Below are 25666 nucleotides of genomic sequence, written 5' to 3' on the forward strand. Positions count from 1 at the left end.
TGAGCTGTTCTGTCAGACCAAGGGGACTTGCAGTGCACATCTGGGTAATTGCATTAGATTTGCTAAATCACCGCTTTTCCACTTATCTTTCTCTGCATTATCAAAGATCTGAATTGGGAAAACACATCCGCGCCAAGGGCCCTCAAAAATTATGTAATTCTCTTATATTTAAATAGCCTCTGCAATGCATACACTGGTGTGTGTGTGTGTGTGTGTGTGTGTGTGTGTGTGTGTGTGTGTGTGTGTGTGTGTGTGTGTGTGTGTGTGTGTGTGTGTGTATTTCAGCACTTTAAGGGCCTTTGCAGTTTCTCCAGTGCCTCAGTGCTTCTTGTTCACATCAATCTCCACGTCTGTGATAGCTGTCAGAATCAGATAAAAAGACTCTTAACTCTCCTGTAACCTGTTCCAGGTGGACTGATGGAATTATAAACAGGCCTGTCTAGAAAAAGAGACAGAGAGATGGAGAGAAAGGGATGGAGGGAGGAAATCACAGTAATGGACTCCAGAGAGATGGAGAGAGGAGCAGGAGTGGGTCTCGAATAACAAAGGGTTGGATATAACGTGAACCTAAATCCTGATCATGCCGTATAGCAGATCTAGTCAAATGGAATCCCGCCCGCCAACTGGTTTAATTACATGTATTCAATTATATTCCTGTCCCCAACCATCTGCACAGAGGAGAATGATCCCAATGAAAAACATGTAAATACATAGCTCTGCCATATACAGCTGAGAAGTGCATTCTAATTACTCAAGCATCCTCACTTCCTGTTGCTAATTATTCATACGGATCATCATAGGGAAGTTCAGACAGCTTTCAGCTTTTCAGTATTTATGGGAAATGCGGTCCAAGTCTTCTCTCAGAGTTTGATTTGGCAGTGAGGTCCCTTACATAGCTCCATAGATTTGCTATAATGTGTTTTCATTGGCAGTTACTAAATGGACGGCTTGCCTATACACTGGACCTCCTGTCTGAATCAATATCCACTCTTTAAAAGAGGGTTTATTTTATTTCATGCATATGTGCCTTTTACTGGAAGGATTGAGAATAAGCGGTCCATTGTATGTCTCTACTGATGCAAGACCCATAGAGAAAATGTTGACCTTGTGTGGTCGTGTGGTCATTGTGTTGTCTTCATAATGTTGACCTTGTGTGGTCGTGTGGTCATTGTGTTATCTTCATAATGTTGACCTTGTGTGGTCGTGTGGTCATTGTGTTATCTTCATAATGTTGACCTTGTGTGGTCGTGTGGTCATTGTGTTATCTTCATAATGTTGACCTTGTGTGGTCGTGTGGTCATTGTGTTATCTTCATAATGTTGACCTTGTGTGGTCGTGTGGTCATTGTGTTATCTTCATAATGTTGACCTTGTGTGGTCGTGTGGTCATTGTGTTGTCTTCATAATGTTGACCTTGTGTGGTCGTGTGGTCATTGTGTTGTCTTCATAATGTTGACCTTGTGTGGTCGTGTGGTCATTGTGTTATCTTCATAATGTTGACCTTGTGTGCGGTCAAAGAGTAGGACTCTTACCTGTTTGTGCTCTCTGTTGAGATTGACCAAGTCGAAGGAGAAGACGTGGTCCTCGGCACCCACCAACAGTCTTCCTCTCTCCTCGTCCAATAGGAAGGTGTCGTAGCCGGAGCTGTTGGTGAGGCCGGTGAAAGTGATGAGGTTACTGGATTCTACCATCTCTGAAACACACACAGAGGACAGAACATGGGTGAGTCTAAAGCAGGTAGACAAACAGATGGATGGAAGAGGAAGAAAGGTGGACAGATAGATGAATGGATGGGCGGGTAGACAGACAGACTAGGGTTAAACAGTTCCAGTCATTTCCCCCAAATTCCCTGCTTTTCCAGAAATCGTGGTTGAAGGATTCTTGGATTTCCAGCTAATTCTCGCTTAATTCCAGGAACCTCCCAACCAAGGATTTCTGGGAAATACAGAGTGTTTTGGGAAAGGTACAGGAATTAAACAACCCTAGAATAGACAGACAAAAATATCGAAAGAGCTTCAATTTAGATACGCTGCATGTCGAAAGTCAATGCAAATGAATTGTGGCACAACAGAGTATTGTATGACTGTGTTTCTGGTAAAGTGACATAGACAGATGAAGAATTTAAGTTCTGGGAGTTCAGATTTCTCAAGCTAGACACTTCTAAAAAGGTTCACCAAAAACTGCCCTTTGGGATGTCACACAGATCTGGTCAGGCATGACGTAAGGCCTCTAAGGTGGACACTGCGTGACCCAGTCTCAGCATGGCGCAAAAGCTGCCCAAGCATGTGATTGGCTGAATCTTTTATAGGCATTCAGGACAGGGCTGTGTGTGGTCAGTTAAGATGTGTAGTGCATTGTGTGCAGAGGCATGGCGATAAATAGCAGGTGGAGGCAGGAGAGTAAGTTCCTATAAACCTGTCAAGTCAACTAAACATCCCCCAACTTGAGACAAAACCTCTGAAACGTTTATCACCAAAGGCAACTTTTGATGACACATGCAGTAGTAACAGCATGTTGAGACTGCTGAGATAAAGCCAAGCCAGCCTTCATTACACCAACAAAAATAACCAACTCAGAAGACAACAGTGTTGCTATGTTTTTGCCTCTGGTTCCTCAATACAAATCAGAATTGCTACTCAACCAAACAACCTGGTCGAAAAACGTTCCTCGAAAATCTAAAAGAATGATTAAGATAAGGGAGCATGATAATAAAATAATTGATGCGTCTCTAACAGTTTTTCGTGGGTCGGATTCTGCCCTTCTACATATCTGCTTCCATTTAGACTCCACTCCTTGTACCAGACACACCTGGACACACTGTAGACATACGGCCTGAACAGAAATTACAGGTACATTAAAAACCCATGTCTCAGCACCATGCATCACGCTAGCTCTTCCATCAGCGTCCCCACTGGCAGTCTGGACTGTGATCTCCTCTGACGGGCGGCTAGAATATCGCCCTAAACCGCACACTATTAACCCTACATAACGCACTACTGTTGACCAGGGCTCTATGGGTCCTAGTCATCAGTAGTGTACTATGTCGGGAATAGGATGCCACCTGGAACCTTAACCCCAGAGAAGCCATCTGCGCCCACTCTCCCGGGGTATTGTGGGTAAGATTGTGGACATCTGTGTGTATAGAGAGAAGAGGAAGACGAGAGGGGGTGGGGGGTGTCAGTGATCCTCTCGTCTGTGTCAACATCGCTCTGTATCAAGTGTTCCATGGTATTCCCAATGGGATGAGGAGGGGAAGAGAGCGGGATGAGGGGGGACTGTGGATCACCCAATAAAGCAGCTCACAGCTCATCTAGGTCGACTAGGGCTGCTTCAAGGCTGAATGTGAGGCTTTTCAAGGTGTGTGTAGTGGTTGGTGTTACAGTACTGATATTGTGCTGTCTGTATCGCCTTTATGGCAACCTGTCTGTCTATGTGTGTGTGTGTTGTTCATAGGTACGTTATACAGGACTTGTGTGCAATTCTGTGTGCACGCTGCTGCCTATGTATGCATGTCCATCAGTCCTCTAACAGCTTCTCCAACAGTTAGAGCAGATGTAACCAGAGAAGAAATGTTAAGTAGACAAACAGAGACTGGCTGACTGATCCAGAGTCTGGAGGCATCGTCAGTGGCTGGCCCATTTCATCACGGGGCCAACAACCTATCAGATAACCCTTTACTCCTAATCAACCAATCAGCTATGACAGCCCCGGGACAGGAAACAAGTTCTAGTGAGCACAAGGAAAAGTGCTTTACAGTGAAGGTAATGCTTGAAGAGGTGGACTTCTATTACCTACAGTAAGTAAAGGGGAAATGGAGAGAGTTGGTCAGAGAGGAAGGGAAGAGATGGAAGAAAATAAGTCACATATTGAACTGTGATGGTTTTTAAAGGGAGATGGTTTGTCACTGATAACCTGAATACAACTTCTGCTACAAAAACAAAAGGTGAGGAAGACAGGGTGAAAGAGGAGAATGGAAGAGGGAGACTTATGAGAGACCACAGGAGGTTGGTGGCACCTTAATTGGGGAGGACAGGCTTGTGGTAATGACTGGAGCGGAATTAGTGGAATGATATCAAATACATCAAACACACAGTTCCCAGGTGTTTGATGCCATTCCATCTGTTCCGTTCCGGCCATTATTATGAGCCGTTCTCCCCTCAACAGCCTCCACTGTGAGAGACAGAGAACAGATAAAGAGAGTGAGACGGATGTACCAAGACAATGGACAGAGACAAAAATAGGAAGAGCAGTCGAGATCTGCTCATCTCAAAACAGAACAGAAAGGTATGCAGCTATGTTCTCTGCCATTTTGGCCCTGGATCTGACACTTCCCGCCCCTTTAAAAGCCCTCTAAAAGTGAGCGACTGTTGATCTCTGGAGCCAGGAATTTGCACGCTCTCTCCATAATGGCAGCCGTGGAGATCCATCGCGAAAGGTTTCCCCCAGATGGGCCGGAGATTAAACACATGCCACATATTTCAACACGTCGTGTTCTCAGAGTAAGACAGGTTGGGATGGTAGGCTGAGCAAGGCTTTATCGTAGCTGAAGATCGCCAAGGCTGCAAGGCCGATGTGACTGGGGCGAGACACCTAAGAACCCAAGAGGTAAAGACGGACACGCTCGTTTGGAGACGTGTTCACACACAGCACACACAGAGCACAACGGCCTTTCTCTCAAGCAAATGCAAGGGAGCAGATGTAGAGTCACACACACACACATATATATACACACACACGAACACACACACACTCCTCTTCCCAGACTAAGTTGTAATCCAATCAGTGTTTCTGCAATGGCAGCATTAACCAGTAGAACACCGAGCCCACTCAGCAGTTTCTACCGCACACACACTCTGCCCAACACCGCCACACTCCCACCTCTCTCAAACACACACACACACACACACACACACACACACACACACACACACACACACACACACACACACACACACACACACACACACACACACACACTGCCCCACACCACCACACTCCCACATCTCTCAAACACACATACACTCTGCGCCTGCACCACCACACTCTCATTTGATCAAACACACACACGCACACCACACACACACACTCCTTATAACGTCTTTCACTCAGACACGTGCGTAAACATATCCTTTCTCTGCTGCCCATCTCACACACTCACATATACAAACCTCCTTCTCTTCATACACATCCTTTGTTCCCCTGCTCTCCCTCCCACACAGAAGACAGGTAGGTGTGGCTGAATCTGGACCACAGACCTATCTGTCTGTCTGTCTGTCTGTCTGTCTGTCTGTCTGTCTGTCTGTCTGTCTGTCTGTCTGTCTGTCTGTCTGTCTGTCTGTCTGTCTGTCTGCCTGTCTGCCTGTCTCTCTCTGTGTGTGTGTGTGTGTGTGTGTGTGTGTGTGTGTGTGTGTGTGTGTGTGTGTGTGTGTGTGTGTGTGTGTGTGTGTGTGTGTGTGTGTGTGTGTGTATACCTGTGCCTGCTCAGGCACACATCTCTCCATGTGTTCAAGCACTCTTTCTACGCGTGGACATGTGTTTGCATTAAGTACGTCCTCGAAACCGATAAACACTCCTGATTCATTCAAATAAATTATTCGCTCCCTATCGTACGTCATTATGGAAAATAACCAGGCTCTTGTTTTATTTTAAAAGCCTTTGGGGGAAAAAAACTAGCCAAATTGAATTCACAAGTGTGATTGTCAGGAGGAGTGCACTTCATCTTTCCATTCTCTAAACAGAGAGGCCTTTCAGCCGCCTACACCCTCTACACTCAGCACAATGGCAGAATAACGAAACATGAAAAGCGGCGAGACATTAAATTATGTTTATATATGTTTATCTGAATGACTCGAGCATTAAAGTAAGGCCCAACAGGAAAAAAGCACTTCACAAAAAACTTATGCAACACTAGGTTATAGGAATAATAGCAGGGTTTATTGGGGAGTGTTGGTTGTGGGAGAGAGGTATTCTGGGTAACAGAAGTAGAGACTACCTGTGTTTGAAATTGACTCATTGCCTCTTTCAACATTTCATTTCGTGTCTCTCTGCCAGATCTGTCGTTGGCACTAGTTACCACAGCCACAAGGTCAGAAGGCCCGCCTACTTGACCAATCAGATGAGGGAGTGTGTTGACCTGTATACCGGCGGTTCATGGGAAATGATCGATCAGATGAGGAATTGTGATGATGCGTATGCAGGGGCATACGTATTCAGGATACATACATGCTTTTATCTTGTGATCCATCAATGATTTGGTTTTTATTAGCTACAATAATAAAACCACCCGTTCTGAATGCAAAGTGGAAATCAGATGTCCTATTTAAACTCAGCTTGCAAGCTTATGTTTGAACTTACTCACAGTTACTTCTCTTAACCCCAAATAGGTTTACTCCAATAGCTGCATTCTTTTTAAAAATGGCATGTAGACAAACAAATTGACACATCTTGACTTTCTATTTTCTATTTCAAGTAATCCGCAAGTAAAAAGTGCAGTTTCACAGAAAGGTTCACACACACACACACACACACACACACACACACACACACACACACACACAATTTATTTTTAAATTGGATGATTTAAGCTGGAAAACTTCAGCCCTGTTACATTTATTAATTCAAAGTTGCAATATGCAGAAATCACTCCATTTCCTTGTTGCAAAATGTCTAATAGCTTGCCTAATTTCAGTTTGTGACTAAACAAGCAAGTAGAGTGTAGAGAAACATTTTACCATCTAAACCGCTGTGAAATATATTTTCAATAACCAAAACATTCGTATTTTCTGGTGTTTGAAGCTGGTGTACAAAACCAAAGTATAAGATGCAAAAATGAAACTTAAGAATGGGAAGCATAGAAATAGGGACTTACTTTCAAGAGAATGACAGATCTATAACTCACATTTCTATGTGAATTTGGACGGGTTGCCCAAAAACATACATACTGCAACTTTAACTTAACATAGACTTGCAGTCCACCATTTCACCATTTCCTACCAGTTTCCATCTCTGTACCAAGACATGGGCTTCAGGCTATGGAAGAGAGCAAAACAGGTCATAATAATAACTGATTGGACTTACAGCACATGGCACTTTTCTAGACACCCAAAGCTCTTCATAATATAAGGGGAAACTCTCCACCCTCACCCCACTGACATGGTGTATTTGTATGTATTGTATTGAGGAACATTACATTGTTAGTTAGTACTTCAAAATGATTCAAATGAAATGAATGTTGTAAAAATGTATAGAGTAAATGACAGTGATCCATCTGTGGACTTCTTGTTCATTTCAGAAGCATATTTCTCCTGGACTTTTGTTTGTCTGTCTTTCCGCTGGTGGCATCCATACGTCTTTGAGACTTTTACTCTCCCAAATGAGTTGGGTTTTTTTCCTGCCAAAGGCTGAGCACCTGTTGAAGGTCAAGAACATGATGTATTACTACTAGAATGAAAGGCAGCTCTATTAATCACAATAACTCTGTGCTTGGAATGGAATCCCTAATGTTAGCTAGCTAGCTCATTTTAGATGAGTAGCAACAGTTTTAGTGACGTTAGTGATTTTAGTGATGTTGCCAATTCCTGTTCCCGAATGTATTTAGTTATTTGATCCTCAAACTTGAACTCGATACGCCATTTTGAAAATGAGGTGTTTCCCACTAAACTTAATGCGCGTCATCACACTCCCTCTTCTGATTAGTCAGGTAGGCGGGCCTTTAGAGACGGCATACATGTCATCACACTCCCTCTTCTCATTAGTCAGGTAGGCGGGCCTTTAGAGACGGCATACATGTCATCACACTCCCTCTTCTGATTAGTCAGGTAGGCGGGCCTTTAGAGACGGCATACATGTCATCACACTCACTCATCTGATTAGTTGAGTAAGTGGGCTGTTTCCTGGATGGGGATGACAGAAGGGGTGTATGTCGATGTGTGTGTGTGGTCTTGTCCTTCTATCCTCGTGGGGACCTGAAATCCCCAGAATTCCCCACAAGGCTGGTAAAACAAGGAAAAGCCTCCCTTGTGGAGAACCATTTTCCCCATGAGGAAAATTGCTATTTTAAGCTTAGGGGTCAGGTTTAAGGTTACAATTAGGGTTTGGGTTACAATTAGGGTTAGGGGTTAGGTTTAGGCGTTAGGGTTAGGTTTAGGGGTTAAAGTTCTGGTTAAGTTTAAAGTTAGGGGTTATGGAAAATAGGATTTTGAATGTGCATCAATTTTTGGTCCCCACGAGGATAGAAAAACTAGTGTGTGTGTGTGTGTGTGTGTGTGTGTGTGTGTGTGTGTGTGTGTGTGGGAGGTTGGAGTGTGAACATGTGTGTGTGCATGTCTGTGTGTGTTGTGTGTGGAGAGAGAGGAAGAGATTGAAGATAAATCTGAACAGATCTTGCAGATGATTTGGGAGCTACCTGTTTATCTTTCAAAGAACAATAGCAGACTTTGGAAAAGAAAAACGCCCTTCTCCCACCCAACACCAACAGTCTGGTTTGGCATCCATCTCTCTGTCTCTCTCTTTCTCTCACTCCATTCTCGGTGTGTGGCGCGGTGTGTTTTTTTCAGCGCTCTCACGGCAACCTCCGCTGCAGAGCAAGCACAGGTGGTGGACGCATTTCGATGGAAAGGTGGGCGAGGCTTTGAGCAACACATTTTTTTTTTATGTTATCTTAATTAAGCCCTGGGATAGCCACAAGCCTTGATGCTTGGCTTCTCCTCTCCTTCCTCCTTTTTTGTCACTTCTTCTCCCTCTTTCACAGCTGCTGGTGTGTGTGGCAGGTTGCCGCAGTAACGGTTACTATAACAGAAACGTCCAAAACCGATGGACTAATCCGACGACGATTGACAGACATTGAAAACGGCTGCGAGTGTAAACAGGAACTTGAAATACAGGTGTCTCGCCCTTAGTGACACTGACACACCATTTAAACACAGGAACTATTCATGTCTAAACCCAAGGACTCTGTTGAGGGTTTAGACACTTCAAAGTGTTCCATTGGACAGAACATGTGGATGAATGTTTCATGCACATTCAGTTGGTTCTCCATTTCATGGACCTGGTTGGATTCTGAGGTCACTCTATTGTACTTATGCCTGTTGTGACACACTTTTTCTTTAAAACTGAACCAATCATTATAGCCTTGATTTCTCCATAGTGGTAGCTATTCATTAGAGAGTAACCATCCTTTATGATTTCTCCATAGTGGTAGCTATTCATTAGAGAGTAACCATCCTTTATGATTTCTCCATAGTGGTAGCTATTCATTAGAGAGTAACCATCCTTTATGATTTCTCCATAGTGGTAGCTATTCATTAGAGAGTAACCATCCTTTATGATTTCTCCATAGTGGTAGCTATTCATTAGAGAGTAACCATCCTTTATGATTTCTCCATAGTGGTAGCTATTCCTTAGAGAATAACCATCCTTTATGATTTCTCCATAGTGGTAGCTATTCCTTAGAGAGTAACCATCCTTTATGATTTCTCCATAGTGGTAGCTATTCCTACAGAGTAACCATCCTTTATGATTTCTCCATAGTGGTAGCTATTCCTTAGAGAGTAACCATCCTTTATGATTTCTCCATAGTGGTAGCTATTCCTTAGAGAGTAACCATCCTTTATGATTTCTCCATAGTGGTAGCTATTTCCTACAGAGTAACCATCCTTTATGATTTCTCCATAGTGGTAGCTATTTCCTACAGAATAACCATCCTTTATGATTTCTCCATAGTGGTAGCTGTTCCTTAGAGAGTAACCATCCTTTATGATTTCTCCATAGTGGTAGCTATTCCTTAGAGAGTAACCATCCTTTATGATTTCTCCATAGTGGTAGCTATTCCTTAGAGAGTAACCATCCTTTGTGATTTCTCCATAGTGGTAGCTATTCCTTAGAGAGTAACCATCCTTTATGATTTCTCCATAGTGGTAGCTATTCCTTAGAGAGTAACCATCCTTTATGATTTCTCCATAGTGGTAGCTATTCCTTAGAGAGTAACCATCCTTTATGATTTCTCCATAGTGGTAGCTATTCCTTAGAGAGTAACCATCCTTTATGATTTCTCCATAGTGGTAGCTATTTCCTACAGAATAACCATCCTTTATGATTTCTCCATAGTGGTAGCTATTTCTTACAGAGTAACCATCCTTTATGATTTCTCCATAGTGGTAGCTATTTCCTACAGAATAACCATCCTTTATGATTTCTCCATAGTGGTAGCTATTTCTTACAGAGTAACCATCCTTTATGATTTCTCCATAGTGGTAGCTATTTCCTACAGAGTAACCATCCTTTATGATTTCTCCATAGTGGTAGCTATTTCCTACAGAATAACCATCCTTTATGATTTCTCCATAGTGGTAGCTATTTCCTACAGAGTAACCATCCTTTATGATTTCTCCATAGTGGTAGCTATTTCTTACAGAGTAACCATCCTTCATGATTTCTCCATAGTGGTAGCTATTTCCTACAGAATAACCATCCTTTATGATTTCTCCATAGTGGTAGCTATTTCCTACAGAGTAACCATCCTTTATGATTTCTCCATAGTGGTAGCTATTTCTTACAGAGTAACCATCCTTTATGTTCACATACACTTAGGTTGGAGTCATTAAAACTTGTTTTTCAACCACTCCAAAAATATCTTGTTAACAAACTATAGTTTTGGCAAGTCGGTTAGGACATCTACTTTGTGCATGACACACGTAATTGTTCCAACAATTGTTTACAGACAGATTATTTCACTTATAACTCTCTGTATCACAATTCTAGTGGGTCAGAAGTTTACATACACTAAGTTGACTGTACCTTTAAACAGCTTGGAAAATTCCAGAAAATTATGTCATCGCTTTCGAAGTTTCTGATAGGCTAATTGACATAATTTGAGTCAATTGGAGGTTTGCCTGTGGATGTATTTCAAGGCCTACCTTCAAACTCAGTGCCTCTTTGCTTGACATCATGGGAAAATCTAAAGACCTCAGAAAAAAAATTGTAAACCTCCACAAGTCTGGTTCCTCCTTGGGAGCAATTTCCAAAATCTGAAGGTACCACTTTCATCTGTACAAACAATAGTACGCAATTATAAACACCATGGGACCACGCAGCCATCATACCACTCAGGAAGGAGACACGTTCTGTCTCCTAGGGATGAATGTACTTTGGTGCGAAAAGTGCAAATCAATCCCACAACAACAGCAAAGGACCTTGTGAAGATGCTGGAGGAAACAGGTACAAAAGTATCTATATCCACAGTAAAAACGAGTCATATATTGACGGAACCTGAAAGGCCGCTCAGCAAGGAAGAAGCCACTACTCCAAAACCGCCATAAAAAAACCCAGACCACGGTTTGCAACTGCACATGGGAACAATGTCCTCTGGTCTGATGAAACAAAAATAGAACTGTTTGGCAATAATAACCATCGTTATCTTCGGAGGAAAAGGGGGAGGCTTGCAAGCCAATGAACACCATCCCAACCGTGAAGCACGGGGGTGGCAGCATCATGTTGTGGGGGTGCTTTGCTGCAGGAGGGACTGGTGCCCTTCACAAAACAGATGGCATCATGAGGTGGAAAATTATGTGGATATATTGAAGCAACATCTCAAGACATCAGTCAGGAAGTTAAAGCTTGATCACAAATGGGTCTTCCAAATAGACAATGACCCCAAGCATACTTCCAAACTTGTGGCAAAATGGCTTAAGGACCACAAAGTCAAGGTATTGGAGTGGCCATGACAAAGCCCTGACCTCATCCTATAGAAAATCTGTGGGCAGAACTGAAAAAGTGTGTGCAAGCAAGGAGGCCTACAAACCTGACTCAGTTACACCAGCTCTCTCAGGAGGAATGGGCCAAAAATAACCAAACTTATTGTGGGATGCTTGTGGAAGGCTACCCGAAAAGTATAACCCAAGTTAAACAATTTAAAGGCAATGCTACCAAATACTAATGGAGTGTATGTAAACTTCTGACCCACTGGGAATGTGATAGAAATAAAAGCTGAAATAAATAAATAATTCTCTCTACTATTATTCTGACATTTCACATTCTTAAAATAAAGTGATGATCCTAACTGACCTAAGACAGGGACTTTTTACTAGGATGAAGTGTCAGGAATTGTGAAAAACTGAGTTTAAATGTATTTGGCAAAGGTGTATGTAAACTTCCGACTTCATCTGTATCTACAACTCATGCTTTACTTTCTAACACGATGTGCGTAGGTCAACTCAACACACCATAGGATATGAATCAGCCACCCAAACAAGACATCCCCAACCACAAACTCTTTATATGAGTGGGCTAAGAATGGATAGAATTTCAGCTTACAGTGATACTCATCTTTCTTGGGCGAAATAATATATTTCTGAGTAACCGCTTGACATTCCTGTTTTTCTTTGAGCTGTAGTGGGAGAGAAAGAGGGAGGGAGGGAGGGAGGGAGGGAGGGAAAGAAAAAGAAAGAGAAAGAGAAAGAGAAAGAGAAAGAAAGAGGGAGGGATAGAAAGAGAGAGAAATAGAGATAAATATATAGAGAGAAATAGAGAGAGAGAAACTGAGAGGGGGAGAGAGAGAGAGAGAGAAATAGAGACATAGAGTGAGAGAAAGTGAGAGAAAGTGAGAGGGGGAGAGAGAGAGAGAGAGAGAGAGAGAAACTGAGAGGGGGGAGAGAGAGAGAGAGAAATAGAGTGAGAGAAAGTGAGAGAAAGTGAGGGGGAGAGAGAGAGAGAGAAAGAGAGAGAAATAGAGAAATAGAGAGAGAGAAATAGAGAAATAGAGAGAGAGAAACTGAGAGGGGGAGAAACTGAGAGAAAGTGAGAGAAACAGAGAGACAGAGAGAAAGTGAGAGAAAGTGAGAGGGGGAGAAGGACCGTATGTGGAACCATTTGATTAGTTGGATTCTCCTCCTGACACTGGGAGTAGACCACAGAGAGTAGTTTAACCAGCCCATGACAACAGAAACGGTTCAACCCTTAAACCCCCCGTGACTGCAGAAACGGTTCAACCCTTAAACCCCCCGTGACTGCAGAAACGGTTCAACCCTTAAACCCCCCGTGACTGCAGAAACGGTTCAACCCTTAAACCCCCCGTGACTGCAGAAACGGTTCAACCCTTAAACCCCCCGTGACTGCAGAAACGGTTCAACCCTTAAACCCCCCGTGACTGCAGAAACAGTTCAACCCTTAAACCCCCCGTGACCGCAGAATGCCCACTCATGCAAGACTAAATGATCCTGTTACCCCAGGCGGGTCATTGTTGTCCCTTTTCTCAATTATGATGAAATCATGCACGCACGCATGCACGCACACACACACACACACACACACACACACACACACACACACACACACACACACACACACACACACACACACACACACACACACACACACACACACACACACACACACAGGCAGGAAGTTGCAAAACCGCACACAAACACAGCCACTAAGCTTTGTGAAAGGGAAAGATTGGTGGATCATTAGACCCACTGATGGATTGGGTTTTGAAAGACAGCGGTGGTTGGTGAGGTCGTGTCTGTTGCCCTCCACTGTTAGTATGGTATGTCTTTAGTCAAGCATAATGTTCAACATTACTAAGGCTTACCAAAGAGTTAGACATTACACCAAGAGTCTCACGCTCCAACAATGAACATATACACAAAAGGCTGACACAAGCACATAGACAGACTGACAGAGACAGAGGGACAAGACTGACAGAGAGACAGACTGACAGAGACAGAGGGACAGACTGATAGAGAGACAGACTGACAGAGACAGAAGGACAGACTGATAGAGAGACAGACTGACAGAGACAGAGGGACAGACTGATAGAGAGACAGACTGACAGATAGACAGACTGACATACTGACAGAGAGACAGACTGACAGATAGACAGACTGACATACTGACAGAGAGACAGACTGACAGAGACAGAGGGACAGACTGATAGAGAGACAGACTGACAGAGACAGAAGGACAGACTGATAGAGAGACAGACTGACAGAGACAGAGGGACAGACTGATAGAGAGACAGACTGACAGATAGACAGACTGACATACTGACAGAGAGACAGACTGACAGATAGACAGACTGACATACTGACAGAGAGACAGAGAGACAGACTGACAGAGAGACAGACTGACAGAGACAGAGGGACAGACTGATAGAGAGACAGACTGACAGAGACAGAAGGACAGACTGATAGAGAGACAGACTGACAGAGACAGAGGGACAGACTGATAGAGAGACAGACTGACAGATAGACAGACTGACATACTGACAGAGAGACAGACTGACAGATAGACAGACTGACATACTGACAGAGAGACAGAGAGACAGACTGACAGAGAGACAGACTGACAGAGACATAGGGACAGACTGACAGATAGACAGACTGACAGAGAGACAGACTGACAGAGAGACAGACTGACAGACTGACAGAGAGACAGACTGACAGAGACATAGGGACAGACTGACAGAGAGACGGACTGACAGAGAGACAGACTGACAGACTGACAGAGAGACAGACTGACAGAGACATAGGGACAGACTGACAGAGAGACAGACTGACAGATAGACAGACTGACAGAGAGACAGACTGACAGATAGACAGACTGACAGAGAGACAGACTGACAGAGACATAGGGACAGACTGACAGAGAGACAGACTGACAGATAGACAGACTGACATACTGACAGAGAGACAGAGAGACAGACTGACAGAGAGACAGACTGACAGAGACATAGGGACAGACTGACAGAGAGACAGACTGACAGAGAGACAGACTGACAGACTGACAGAGAGACAGACAGACTGACAGAGAGACAGACTGACAGTGAGACAGACTGACAGTGAGACAGACTGACAGACTGACAGAGAGACAGAGAGACAGACTGACAGAGAGACAGACTGACAGTGAGACAGACTGACAGACTGACAGAGAGACAGACTGACAGAGAGACAGACTGACAGAGAGACAAACTGACAGAGAGACAGACTGACAGACTGACAGAGAGACAGGCGGATACACACACATCCATGCACACACACAGACAGACAAACAGAGACTTTTACACATGCACCACACATGCATCACACATGCACACCATAGAGACGTTAGCCTGGGTGAAACATGACCCTGGAGTGGCGCTCCTTGTGGCTGACTGATGAGCCTTAGCAGCTGGGTCTGATCCACACACACTGCTGCAATGCAATGTCCACTCAGTAACCAAACCCTCTATACATAAAACACAGGAGTCATCCCTGTCACACACTGGACCCAATGTCCTCACCGTAACCATAGTCAAAATGACAAGTATACATCCATTCTATAAGGATGAACTTCCGTCGTACCATACTTAACTGTTAACTTATATACCCACGAGATACCCGGTCTCAGGGATAGCTAACTCTTTCGATCTCCACTGAGTTGGGTATATCTGCCTTACGTGTGGAATGATCTCCAATGCACTTTCATATTGGACGAATAGGTGCCTCTGTTTAGGACATTTCAGACGGCTGTTAGGGGACCTTTTAACTGAAGAATGTGTCTTTTATGACTGTGTTTTGCTTTTCATGTATTGTTGTGTATAATAATGTGTATTTTAATGTGTATATTGTATTCTGATGTGATTTGTTGTGTATAATCATGTGTATTTTAATGTGTATATTGTATTTTAATGTGATTTGTTGTGTATAATAATGTGTATTTTAATGTGTATATTGTATTCTGATGTGATTTGTTGTGTATAATAATGTGTATTTTAATGTGTATATTGTATTCTGTTGTGATTTGTTGTGTATAATAATGTGTATTTTAATGTGAATATTGTATTCTGATGTGATTTGTTGTCTATAATAATGTGAATATTGTATTCTGATGTGATTTGTTGTCTATAATAATGTGTATATTGTATTCTGATGTGATTTGTTGTGTATAATAATGTGTATTTAATGTGTATATTGTATTCTGATGTGATTTGTTGTGTATAATCATGTGTATTTTAATGTGTATATTGTATTTTGATGTGATTTGTTGTGTATAATCATGTGTATTTTAATGTGTATATTGTATTCTGATGTGATTTGTTGTGTATAATAATGTGTATTTTAATGTGTATATTGTATTTTGATGTGATTTGTTGTGTATAATAATGTGTATTTTAATGTGTATATTGTATTTTGATGTGATTTGTTGTGTATAATCATGTGTATTTTAATGTGTATATTGTATTTTGATGTGATTTGTTGTGTATTTTAATGTGTATATTGTATTTTGATGTGATTTGTTGTGTATAATAATGTGTATTTTAATGTGTATATTGTATTTTGATGTGATTTGTTGTGTATTTTAATGTGTATATTGTATTTTGATGTGATTTGTTGTGTATTTTAATGTGTATATTGTATTTTGATGTGATTTGTTATGTATAATAATGTGTATTTTAATGTGTATATTGTATTCTGATGTGATTTGTTGTGTATAATAATGTGTATTTAATGTGTATATTGTATTTTGATGTGATTTGTTGTGTATAATCATGTGTATTTTAATGTGTATATTGTATTTTGATGTGATTTGTTGTGTATTTTAATGTGTATATTGTATTTTGATGTGATTTGTTATGTATAATAATGTGTATTTTAATGTGTATATTGTATTTTGATGTGATTTGTTGTGTATTTTAATGTGTATATTGTATTTTGATGTGATTTGTTGTCTATAATAATGTGTATTTTAATGTGTATATTGTATTTTGATGTGATTTGTTATGTATAATCATGTGTATTTTAATGTGTATATTGTATGTTGATGTGATTTGTTGTGTATAATCATGTGTATTTTAATGTGTATATTGTATTCTGATGTGTATTGCTGTGTATAATAATGTGTATTTTAATGTGTATATTGTATTCTGATGTGATTTGTTATGTATAATCATGTGTATTTTAATGTGTATATTGTATTCTGATGTGATTTGTTATGTATAATAATGTGTATTTTAATGTGTATATTGTATTTTGATGTGATTTGTTGTGTATTTTAATGTGTATATTGTATTTTGATGTGATTTGTTATGTATAATAATGTGTATTTTAATGTGTATATTGTATTTTGATGTGATTTGTTGTGTATTTTAATGTGTATATTGTATTTTGATGTGATTTGTTATGTATAATCATGTGTATTTTAATGTGTATATTGTATGTTGATGTGATTTGTTGTGTATAATCATGTGTATTTTAATGTGTATATTGTATTCTGATGTGTATTGCTGTGTATAATAATGTGTATTTTAATGTGTATATTGTATTCTGATGTGATTTGTTATGTATAATCATGTGTATTTTAATGTGTATATTGTATTTTGATGTGATTTGTTATGTATAATCATGTGTATTTTAATGTGTATATTGTATTTTTATGTGATTTGTTGTGTATAATAATGTGTATTTTAATGTGTATATTGTATTCTGATGTGATTTGTTATGTATAATAATGTGTATTTTAATGTGTATATTGTATTCTGATGTGATTTGTTATGTATAATAATGTGTATTTTAATGTGTATATTGTATTTTGATGTGATTTGTTGTGTATAATAATGTGTATTTTAATGTGTATATTGTATTCTGATGTGATTTGTTATGTATAATAATGTGTATTTTAATGTGTATATTGTATTTTGATGTGATTTGTTATGTATAATCATGTGTATTTTAATGTGTATATTGTATTTTGATGTGATTTGTTGTGTATAATAATGTGTATTTTAATGTGTATATTGTATTCTGATGTGATTTGTTGTGTATAATAATGTGTATTTTAATGTGTATATTGTATTTTGATGTGATTTGTTGTGTATAATAATGTGTATTTTAATGTGTATATTGTATTTTGATGTGATTTGTTGTGTTTAATAATGTGTATTTTAATGTGTATATTGTATTTTGATGTGATTTGTTGTGTATTTTAATGTGTATATTGTATTTTGATGTGATTTGTTGTGTTTAATAATGTGTATTTTAATGTGTATATTGTATTTTGATGTGATTTGTTGTGTATTTTAATGTGTATATTGTATTTTGATGTGATTTGTTGTGTATAATAATATGTATTTTAATGTGTATATTGTATTTTGATGTGATTTGTTGTGTATAATAATATGTATTTTAATGTGTATATTGTATTTTGATGTGATTTGTTGTGTATTTTAATGTGTATATTGTATTTTGATGTGATTTGTTGTGTATTTTAATGTGTATATTGTATTTTGATGTGATTTGTTGTCTATAATAATGTGTATTTTAATGTGTATATTGTATTTTGATGTGATTTGTTGTGTTTAATAATGTGTATTTTAATGTGTATATTGTATTCTGATGTGATTTGTTGTGTATTTTAATGTGTATATTGTATTTTGATGTGATTTGTTGTGTTTAATAATGTGTATTTTAATGTGTATATTGTATTTTGATGTGATTTGTTGTGTATAATAATGTATATTTTAATGTGTATATTGTATTTTGATGTGATTTGTTGTGTATAATAATGTGTATTTTAATGTGTATATTGTATTTTGATGGTACGTCATCAGAAGAGACCTTGGTCTCAGCATTGACTTCCTGTAAAAAGAAAGATGACATAAAAACGCTCCAAACTCAGTCATCTTCTGTGTAGTTGACAATGAAAGTTGTCCATGGAATCTGCTTTGGGGATTGCATGCTTTGCCTCGGCTAAATAAACATATTGGGAGATGCACTGAACTTGACCAAAACTCATCAACACCAAACCACAGCTTGTGAATGTCAACGTAACTCTAAAGAGCACACGTTTCTCAACACAAATATGAAAACGTTCCATTCCAAATGAGGAACAGAACTGAAGTGGAAAAGTGCCTAAAACACAAGCCACACATTGTGTCTGTGACATACAAGCATGTTAACCCTTACAAGGCTACCGGCACAGACGTGTGCAGACCAGCAGGCTGGAGTGTTTATGGACATATTCAATCTCTCCCAGTCAGTTTTCTCCACGCTTTAACCCTAACGCCCCCCCCCCCCCCCCCCCCCCCCCCCCCCGGGCGGACACCCCGCGGACACCCCGAGGACACCCCGCGGACACGGACACCCCGCGGACACGGACACCCCGAGGACACCCCGCGGACAAATACCCGTAACATCCGTCAGTTTAAGCTAGAGATACACTTCCACATCTGCAGTGAAAGGTGACACAGCTAGAGCGGTGTTTGTCAGAGCATGAGACATCCTGAAAATCAGTCTTCTCACAAAATGGTCTGTAGCATCTGTAGTGTATTCAAGGTTTTAAAAGGCTTCTAAAGTTAGATTATTTATCAACCCCCTACAAAAATGTCCATTAATTATGATCTGCATAATATTTTACATTTCCTGTTGCTGCAGGATTAAGATACAACATCTGTAGCCCCGTCACAAATGTTCAAGCAACACTATAAAACAAGCTCGGGTCATTAAATGCTTTGATTAATGACTGTTTGTTCTCCAAAGCCATCATGTCATTGTGCAACCCTGTGTGTTATACACAAGCTGACTCATTCTGCAGTATACAAACTGGCCCACAGTAATGGGAGTTGCCCAGTGTTGTGGTCTGCTCAGAGTACTGACATTATTCTGCCTGGGATGGAATGGTTTGGGTTGGGGGGGGGGGGGGGGGGGGGGGTATGCTGCTCTTTCCTGCTAACTAGGCTGACTGGGAGAGAAAGTCAACTGGAGCAGCCTGACTGAAAACTGTACTTAGGGGCTGCGGTATTGTGAGCTGCCTGAGAGCGACTGAACTGAGGGAGGAGGAGAGGAAGGAGAGACGGAGGAGAAGGCAGACGTCTCAGGGGTCGGTCGGCGCGTTGGGAGCACACCTTATAATTATCCACATCCGCTCTGTCAGAGGAGGCCCACAGAATGGACAGATCCACCAGAGAGAGAGAGAGAGGGAGAGAGAGAGAGAGAGAGAGAGGGAGAGCAAGAGAGAGGTCTCTGTGGAACTTGACGGGGGTTATTATGGGTTAGCTCTACTCCAGACTGCGTTGAGTTGGAGTGCGGTTCCATGCCGAGAGAGAGTGTCTATTTTGAATGGTTCCGAGTGAATTCCGATGGCGGGCTAGTCTCTTCCCTCTATTACAGTTCCACCCATCCGAAACAGGTCACTGCGGGACGACCGGGGTCTTCATTAAGAGGTTAAAGGGCCCAGTAATTACCCCAGAGGAAAGTAGTTATCAGGTTGTTTAACAAGCCTTTTAATATTCCCCCAAGCTCCGCCAGAGATGTGTGTCTTTTTTACAATCACAATAGTTTTATGAGTCCCATCTCTCATGTTGCAATGGCTCATCTCACGTTCACTGTCTTGGTCTGTGTCTTGCATTCTCTCTCTCTCTCTCTCTATCTCTCTCTCTCTCTCTCTCTCTCTCTCTCTCTCCCTCTCTCTCACATTCTCTCCCCCTCTCTCTCTCTCTCTCTCTCTCTCTCTCTCTCTCTCTCTCTCTGTCTCTCTCTCTCATTCTCTCTCTCTCTCTCCCTCATTCTCTCTCTCTCTCTCCCTCTCTCTCTCATTCTCTCTCTCTCTCCCTCATTCTCTCTCCCTCTCTCTCCCTCTCTCTCACATTCTCTCTCCCTCTCTCTCACATTCTCTCTCCCTCTCTCTCACATTCTCTCTCTGTCTCTCTCTCCTTCTCTCTCACATTCTCTCTCCCTCTCTCTCACTTTCTCTCTCTCTCTCTCTTTCTTTCTTTCTTTCTTTCTTTCTTTCTTTCTTTCTTTCTTTCTCTCTCTCTGTTCACCCATGGCCATGTGGCTTTGCACGACACCAACTCCATCATCTAGTTTGCTGACGACACCACGGTTGTAGGCCTGATAACCAACAACGACGAGTCAGCCTATAGGGAGAAGGTAAGTGAAGTGGCATTGTGGTGCCAGGACAACAACCTCTCCCTCAACATCAGCAAAACAAAGGAGTTGATTGTTGACTTCAGGAAGCACAGGAGGGAACACGCCCGATCCACATCAATAGGACTTCAGTAGAGAGTCAGCAGTTTTAAGTTCCTTGGCATATACATCACTGAGGACTTGACAAGGACCAGTAACACCACTGCATCATCGAGAGCATCCTGACCGGTTGCATCCCAGCCTGGTAGAGGAATTGCTCCGTCCATGACTGTAAGGCCCTCCACTGGGGCCGTGTTCCCACTCATCCAGGACATCTAAAGAAACGGTGCCTGAGTAAGGCACGCAGCATCATCAAGGACCCCGCACACACCCCAGCTTTGAGTTGTTCACTCTGTTACCAACAAGCTCAGAGACAGTTTCTATCTACAAGCCATCAGACTGCTGAACCCTTGAACTGCACTGTCCACCTGTACTGACTCTCTGCACCTTATCACTCACTCACTCACTCACTCACTCACTCACTCACTCACTCACTCACTCACTCACTCTCACACTCTCACAGTCACTCACACATCTACACCCATCACAACTGCTGCTACCAGACTCTTATTCACTATTTCTAATACTGCACAATTTTAAGACTTGCTCCCACATCCTCCCTTTATCTGATACATGTGTAAATATTGGACTATAAATGGTGCCTTCCTGTATAATACTTACGCTAAAATGTTTATTCTGTTCATATTTATATATTTTATTGTTTCTTATTGGTGTTGCGTTGTCGAGGAGAAACCTGCAAGTAAGCATTTTGTTAGACAGTGTATATGATGTGTATCCTGTATATACACTCTATATACAAAAGTATGTGGACACACCTTAAAATTACTGAATCCGGCTATTTCATTCACACCTGTTGCTGACAGGTGTATAAAATTGAGCACACAGCCATGCACTCTCCATAGACAAACATTGGCAGTAGAATGGCCGTATTCAAGAGCTCAAGAGCTCAGTGACTTTCAACGTGGCATTGTTATAGGATGCCACCTTTGCAACAAGTCAGTTCGTCAAATTTCTGCCCTGTTCGAGCTGCCCCAGTCAACTGTTAGTGCTGTTATTGTGAAGTGGAAACATCTAGGAGCAACAGCGGCTCAGCCGCGAAGTGGTAGGCCACATAAGCTCACAGAACGGGACCGCCGAATGCTGAAGCACGTAAAAATCGTCTGTCCTAGGTTGCAACACTCAGTACTGAGTTCCAAACTGCCTCTAGAAGCAACGTCAGCACAATAACTGTTCGTCGGGAGCTTCATGAAATGGGTTTCCATGGCTGAGCAGCCGCGCACAAGCCTAAGATGTGCAATACCAGGCGGAATAACGGTCTGGGGCTATTTTTCATGGTTTGGGCTAGGCCCTTTACTTCGAGTGAAGGGAAATCTTAACCCTACAGCATGCAATGACATTCTAGACAATTATGTGCTTCCGACTTTGTGGCAGTTTGGAGAAGGCCCTTGCCGGTTTCAGCATTGCAATGCCCCTGTGCACAAGGTCCATACAGAAATGGTTTGTCGAGATCGGTTTGGAAGAACTTGACTGGCCTGCTCAGAGCCCTGACCTCAACCCCATCAAACAACTTTGGGATGAATTGGAAAGCAAACTGCGAGCAAGGACAAATCGTCCCCACAGCAATGTTCCAACATCTAGTGGAAAGCCTACCCAGAAGAGTGGAGGGGAGAGGACCAATTCCATATTAATGCCCATGATTTTGGAATGAGATGTTTGACGAGCATGTGTCCACTTACTTTTGGTCATGTAGTCTATGACTAATAAAACATGAAACTTGAATGTGTGTGCTTGTTGTAACCTGCAGGGGTCAGTGTTTCCCAGGTTGTATACTACTGGGATGACCGTAATACAGTACAGTATGTCCAGGTTGCACTGCTGTGTGAAAGACAATGCTGTAATAACCTATACCTTGATCTGCGTTAGGAGCATAATCCATTCAATGACATTGAGCATTAGAATTCATATTTGGCTAACTGTGACTTGCTTTGTCTCATGATCCATTCAATGCTTGGGACTAGTTGCGGTCTATCGACAATCTAAGCGACGTTATTTAATAAACTATAAACGATTACCTTAACTTAGACTTAACTCCAGTTACTTACGGGAGAGAAAAAAATGATTAACTGGGATCATTACTCTGGTCTTCTGAGGACAGATCCTTCACTGGGAATGTCTCCCTGACTGACCCCACAGGGAAATCATTCACTCTGGACTCGCTTCGCCAGCCTTCCCAGGAGAAAGGTCACTCAATGTGCTTTAGTTTTTCTGTTCTTATTTTCCTGCACAAACTGCTCATTCCACATTTGTTTGACTGTCCTTCCCGGGGACACAAACTGCTGTCCTGCACTTGTCTGAATGTCCCTCCTTGGGGAAAGAGCTCTCGTCTCGCTGGATGATCCTTCTCCTGGGAAAATGTTTACTCTGTGCTCGTTTGACTGTCCTTCACTGGAGAACTCCTCCTCGTCGTTTATTTGACTTAATTGCTATGCCAGATTCACAGAGGGAGAGAGAATGAATGGTACAACACTTAACAACCAGTCTCTCTCCCGCCTAGTCTACTGTAAGTCTGCCAGCACCCTTCATTAAAGCAACGCTTCCCTCCCTCTCTCATCTCCTCCTTCCCCTCTTCCCTCTCTCCCTCTTCCCTCTCTCCCTCTCTCAATTAGCCAACGTGTGGGTGTGAACAGAAAGGTTTCAGTCGACAGGCATCAAGAGAGCCATCCAACACCTGTGGACCCCTCTACCTCTGAGACGCACACATGTACACACACACACACTCATGAGTATGAGCATACACAAGAGCACACACACACACTGTGCACAAACACGCACACACACACACTGCTCACAAACACACTGCGCACAAACACGCACACACACACAGACACGCACACACACTCGTCATCACATTCAGCCAGGTGTCTAATTATCTGTGTCTGTGTCAGATCTGACACATCCCACCCCGGCTGAATACACACATGCCACTTTCAGTCTGAAGAGGAAATCACTAGAGAGATGGTGTTGAGTCGTCACACACACCAAGCTGCAGCAAGAACGTTAAAGACAGACAGAGCGACAGCTTTGATGTGCTTTGGTTGGTCTGACTACACATTTCAATCACCCACTGTATACAATGCAGTTCAGCTTTGTATCACCTAATGACACCTTTCATCAATGACACATCTTTCCTCCCTTGTCAGACAGCAACATGGCGTCCTGTCAGAAAAACGAGTGGGGGAGATCAGAGAAGACCAGTATTGCTGTTCTAGTCAACTGACAGATGGCTCAATCTTGGGAACCGTTTTAATGAAGCGAAACACATTTTCCCATGATGCCTCTGGGTTATTCCTGGTGTAGATTGTTACCTCGGAAGGATGTGACGTGGTGGCGGCGCAGGTGGAGCTGAATTTTACGGCGGTTTTTACAGCACACTACTTGACCCTTGACTGCACAGAGAAACATCTTCAACATAGTGCCCCCTAGACACAGAGCAGGGTGTTACAGTACATTCCACTAATAAGAGCATGTGTACATCCTGTAGAGCCATATAACGGTAGCCCAGTGGTTAAGAGTGTTGGGCCAGTAACTGAAAAGTCACTGGTTTGAATCCCAGAGCCAACTGAGTGAACCATCTATTGATGTGCCCTTGTGCAAGGCACTTAACCCTAAGTGTGCCGGTATGTCGCTTTGTAAAAGAGCGTCTGCTAAATGTATACTTTGATTAACAAAACTGCTGATAAATGTGATTTATTCTCTGATTAAAAATAACGTTATGTCAAGTTCATACAGGCCTTGCTGTGCACAAGTTAAATCTAAACTTCTCTCATTGGATTAAAAATAATGTGACACTCATTTCAAAGCAGTAACACCCCTCTAAACCAGATGCACTCTTTTCCTCAACAACCTAACCTTATTCCCAGCCTGGCAAAAAAGGACAAATTGCCCATATTTGTAAATTTTAGGAATGTATATTTTTTTAAAGGAGACGAAGAGAGAAAGAGAGAGAGGGGAGAGAGAGAGAAAAGGAGAGGGAGAGAAAACGGAGATACCACACAGCTCTCTAGCCGTGTACTTTTGGTCATGTTTTGGACAAGGAACCGCAACAGCTCGCCTCTCAGACGACCGACATTAAACGAAACGTCCCAAAATATGACAAAAATGTCTGTGGTTTATTTTAGTCCCGAGATGAAAGGTCTGCCATTACAAAGAGCTTGATTTAGTCTAGGGTGTGAGAGAGAAAGGAGAGAGCCGGCTCTGAGGTCTCTCCACAGTCTTCTACCTCAAAATAACACAGAGGGAAGGCAGAATAACATGTTGACTCGCCCGACAAAAGCTCACACGAGCACCGTATGAATGGTACCCAGCCAGATGTGTGACTGATGAGTGATACACTCACCTGGGTGTAGTCCATAGCGGACCTTATTCTACATCATAGAGACATCATGCCGGTCATGAATATTCTGTAGCGCTGTGCCCTGAACAACCCCCTGAATCCAGGGCATATCTTTTCCATATGCAGTATATGTGGTAAAACAGTAAGATGTGTGTGTGTGCATGCAGACCTTCTCCTAAGCAGAAGCAGAAGTACTTGTTGACTTTGGAGTATAGCTGGTAAATCGATTTTGGGGTTAATGAGAACTAGGGAGACCGGATTAACCCCTCAAAGTGTGTGTACAGAATTTGCATGTCCGTTCGTGTCTATGCGTACAT

The 25666-nt window shown here is 41.8% G+C and overlaps 1 protein-coding gene across 1 annotated transcript in view; it reads right to left on the reverse strand.

The window, feature by feature from the left end:
* The window catches only part of LOC110501008 (semaphorin-3aa), a 57835-nt gene that overhangs the window by 30755 nt on the left and 1414 nt on the right, over positions 1–25666 (reverse strand). Inside the window, exon 2 of the mRNA XM_036945010.1 lies at positions 1532–1692. Coding sequence (XP_036800905.1) covers positions 1532–1692 — 161 coding nt within the window. The remainder of the gene's footprint in view (positions 1–1531; positions 1693–25666) is intronic.

This window comes from Oncorhynchus mykiss, chromosome 15 (genome assembly GCF_013265735.2).
Source record: "Oncorhynchus mykiss isolate Arlee chromosome 15, USDA_OmykA_1.1, whole genome shotgun sequence".
Lineage (NCBI taxonomy): Eukaryota > Metazoa > Chordata > Actinopteri > Salmoniformes > Salmonidae > Oncorhynchus > Oncorhynchus mykiss.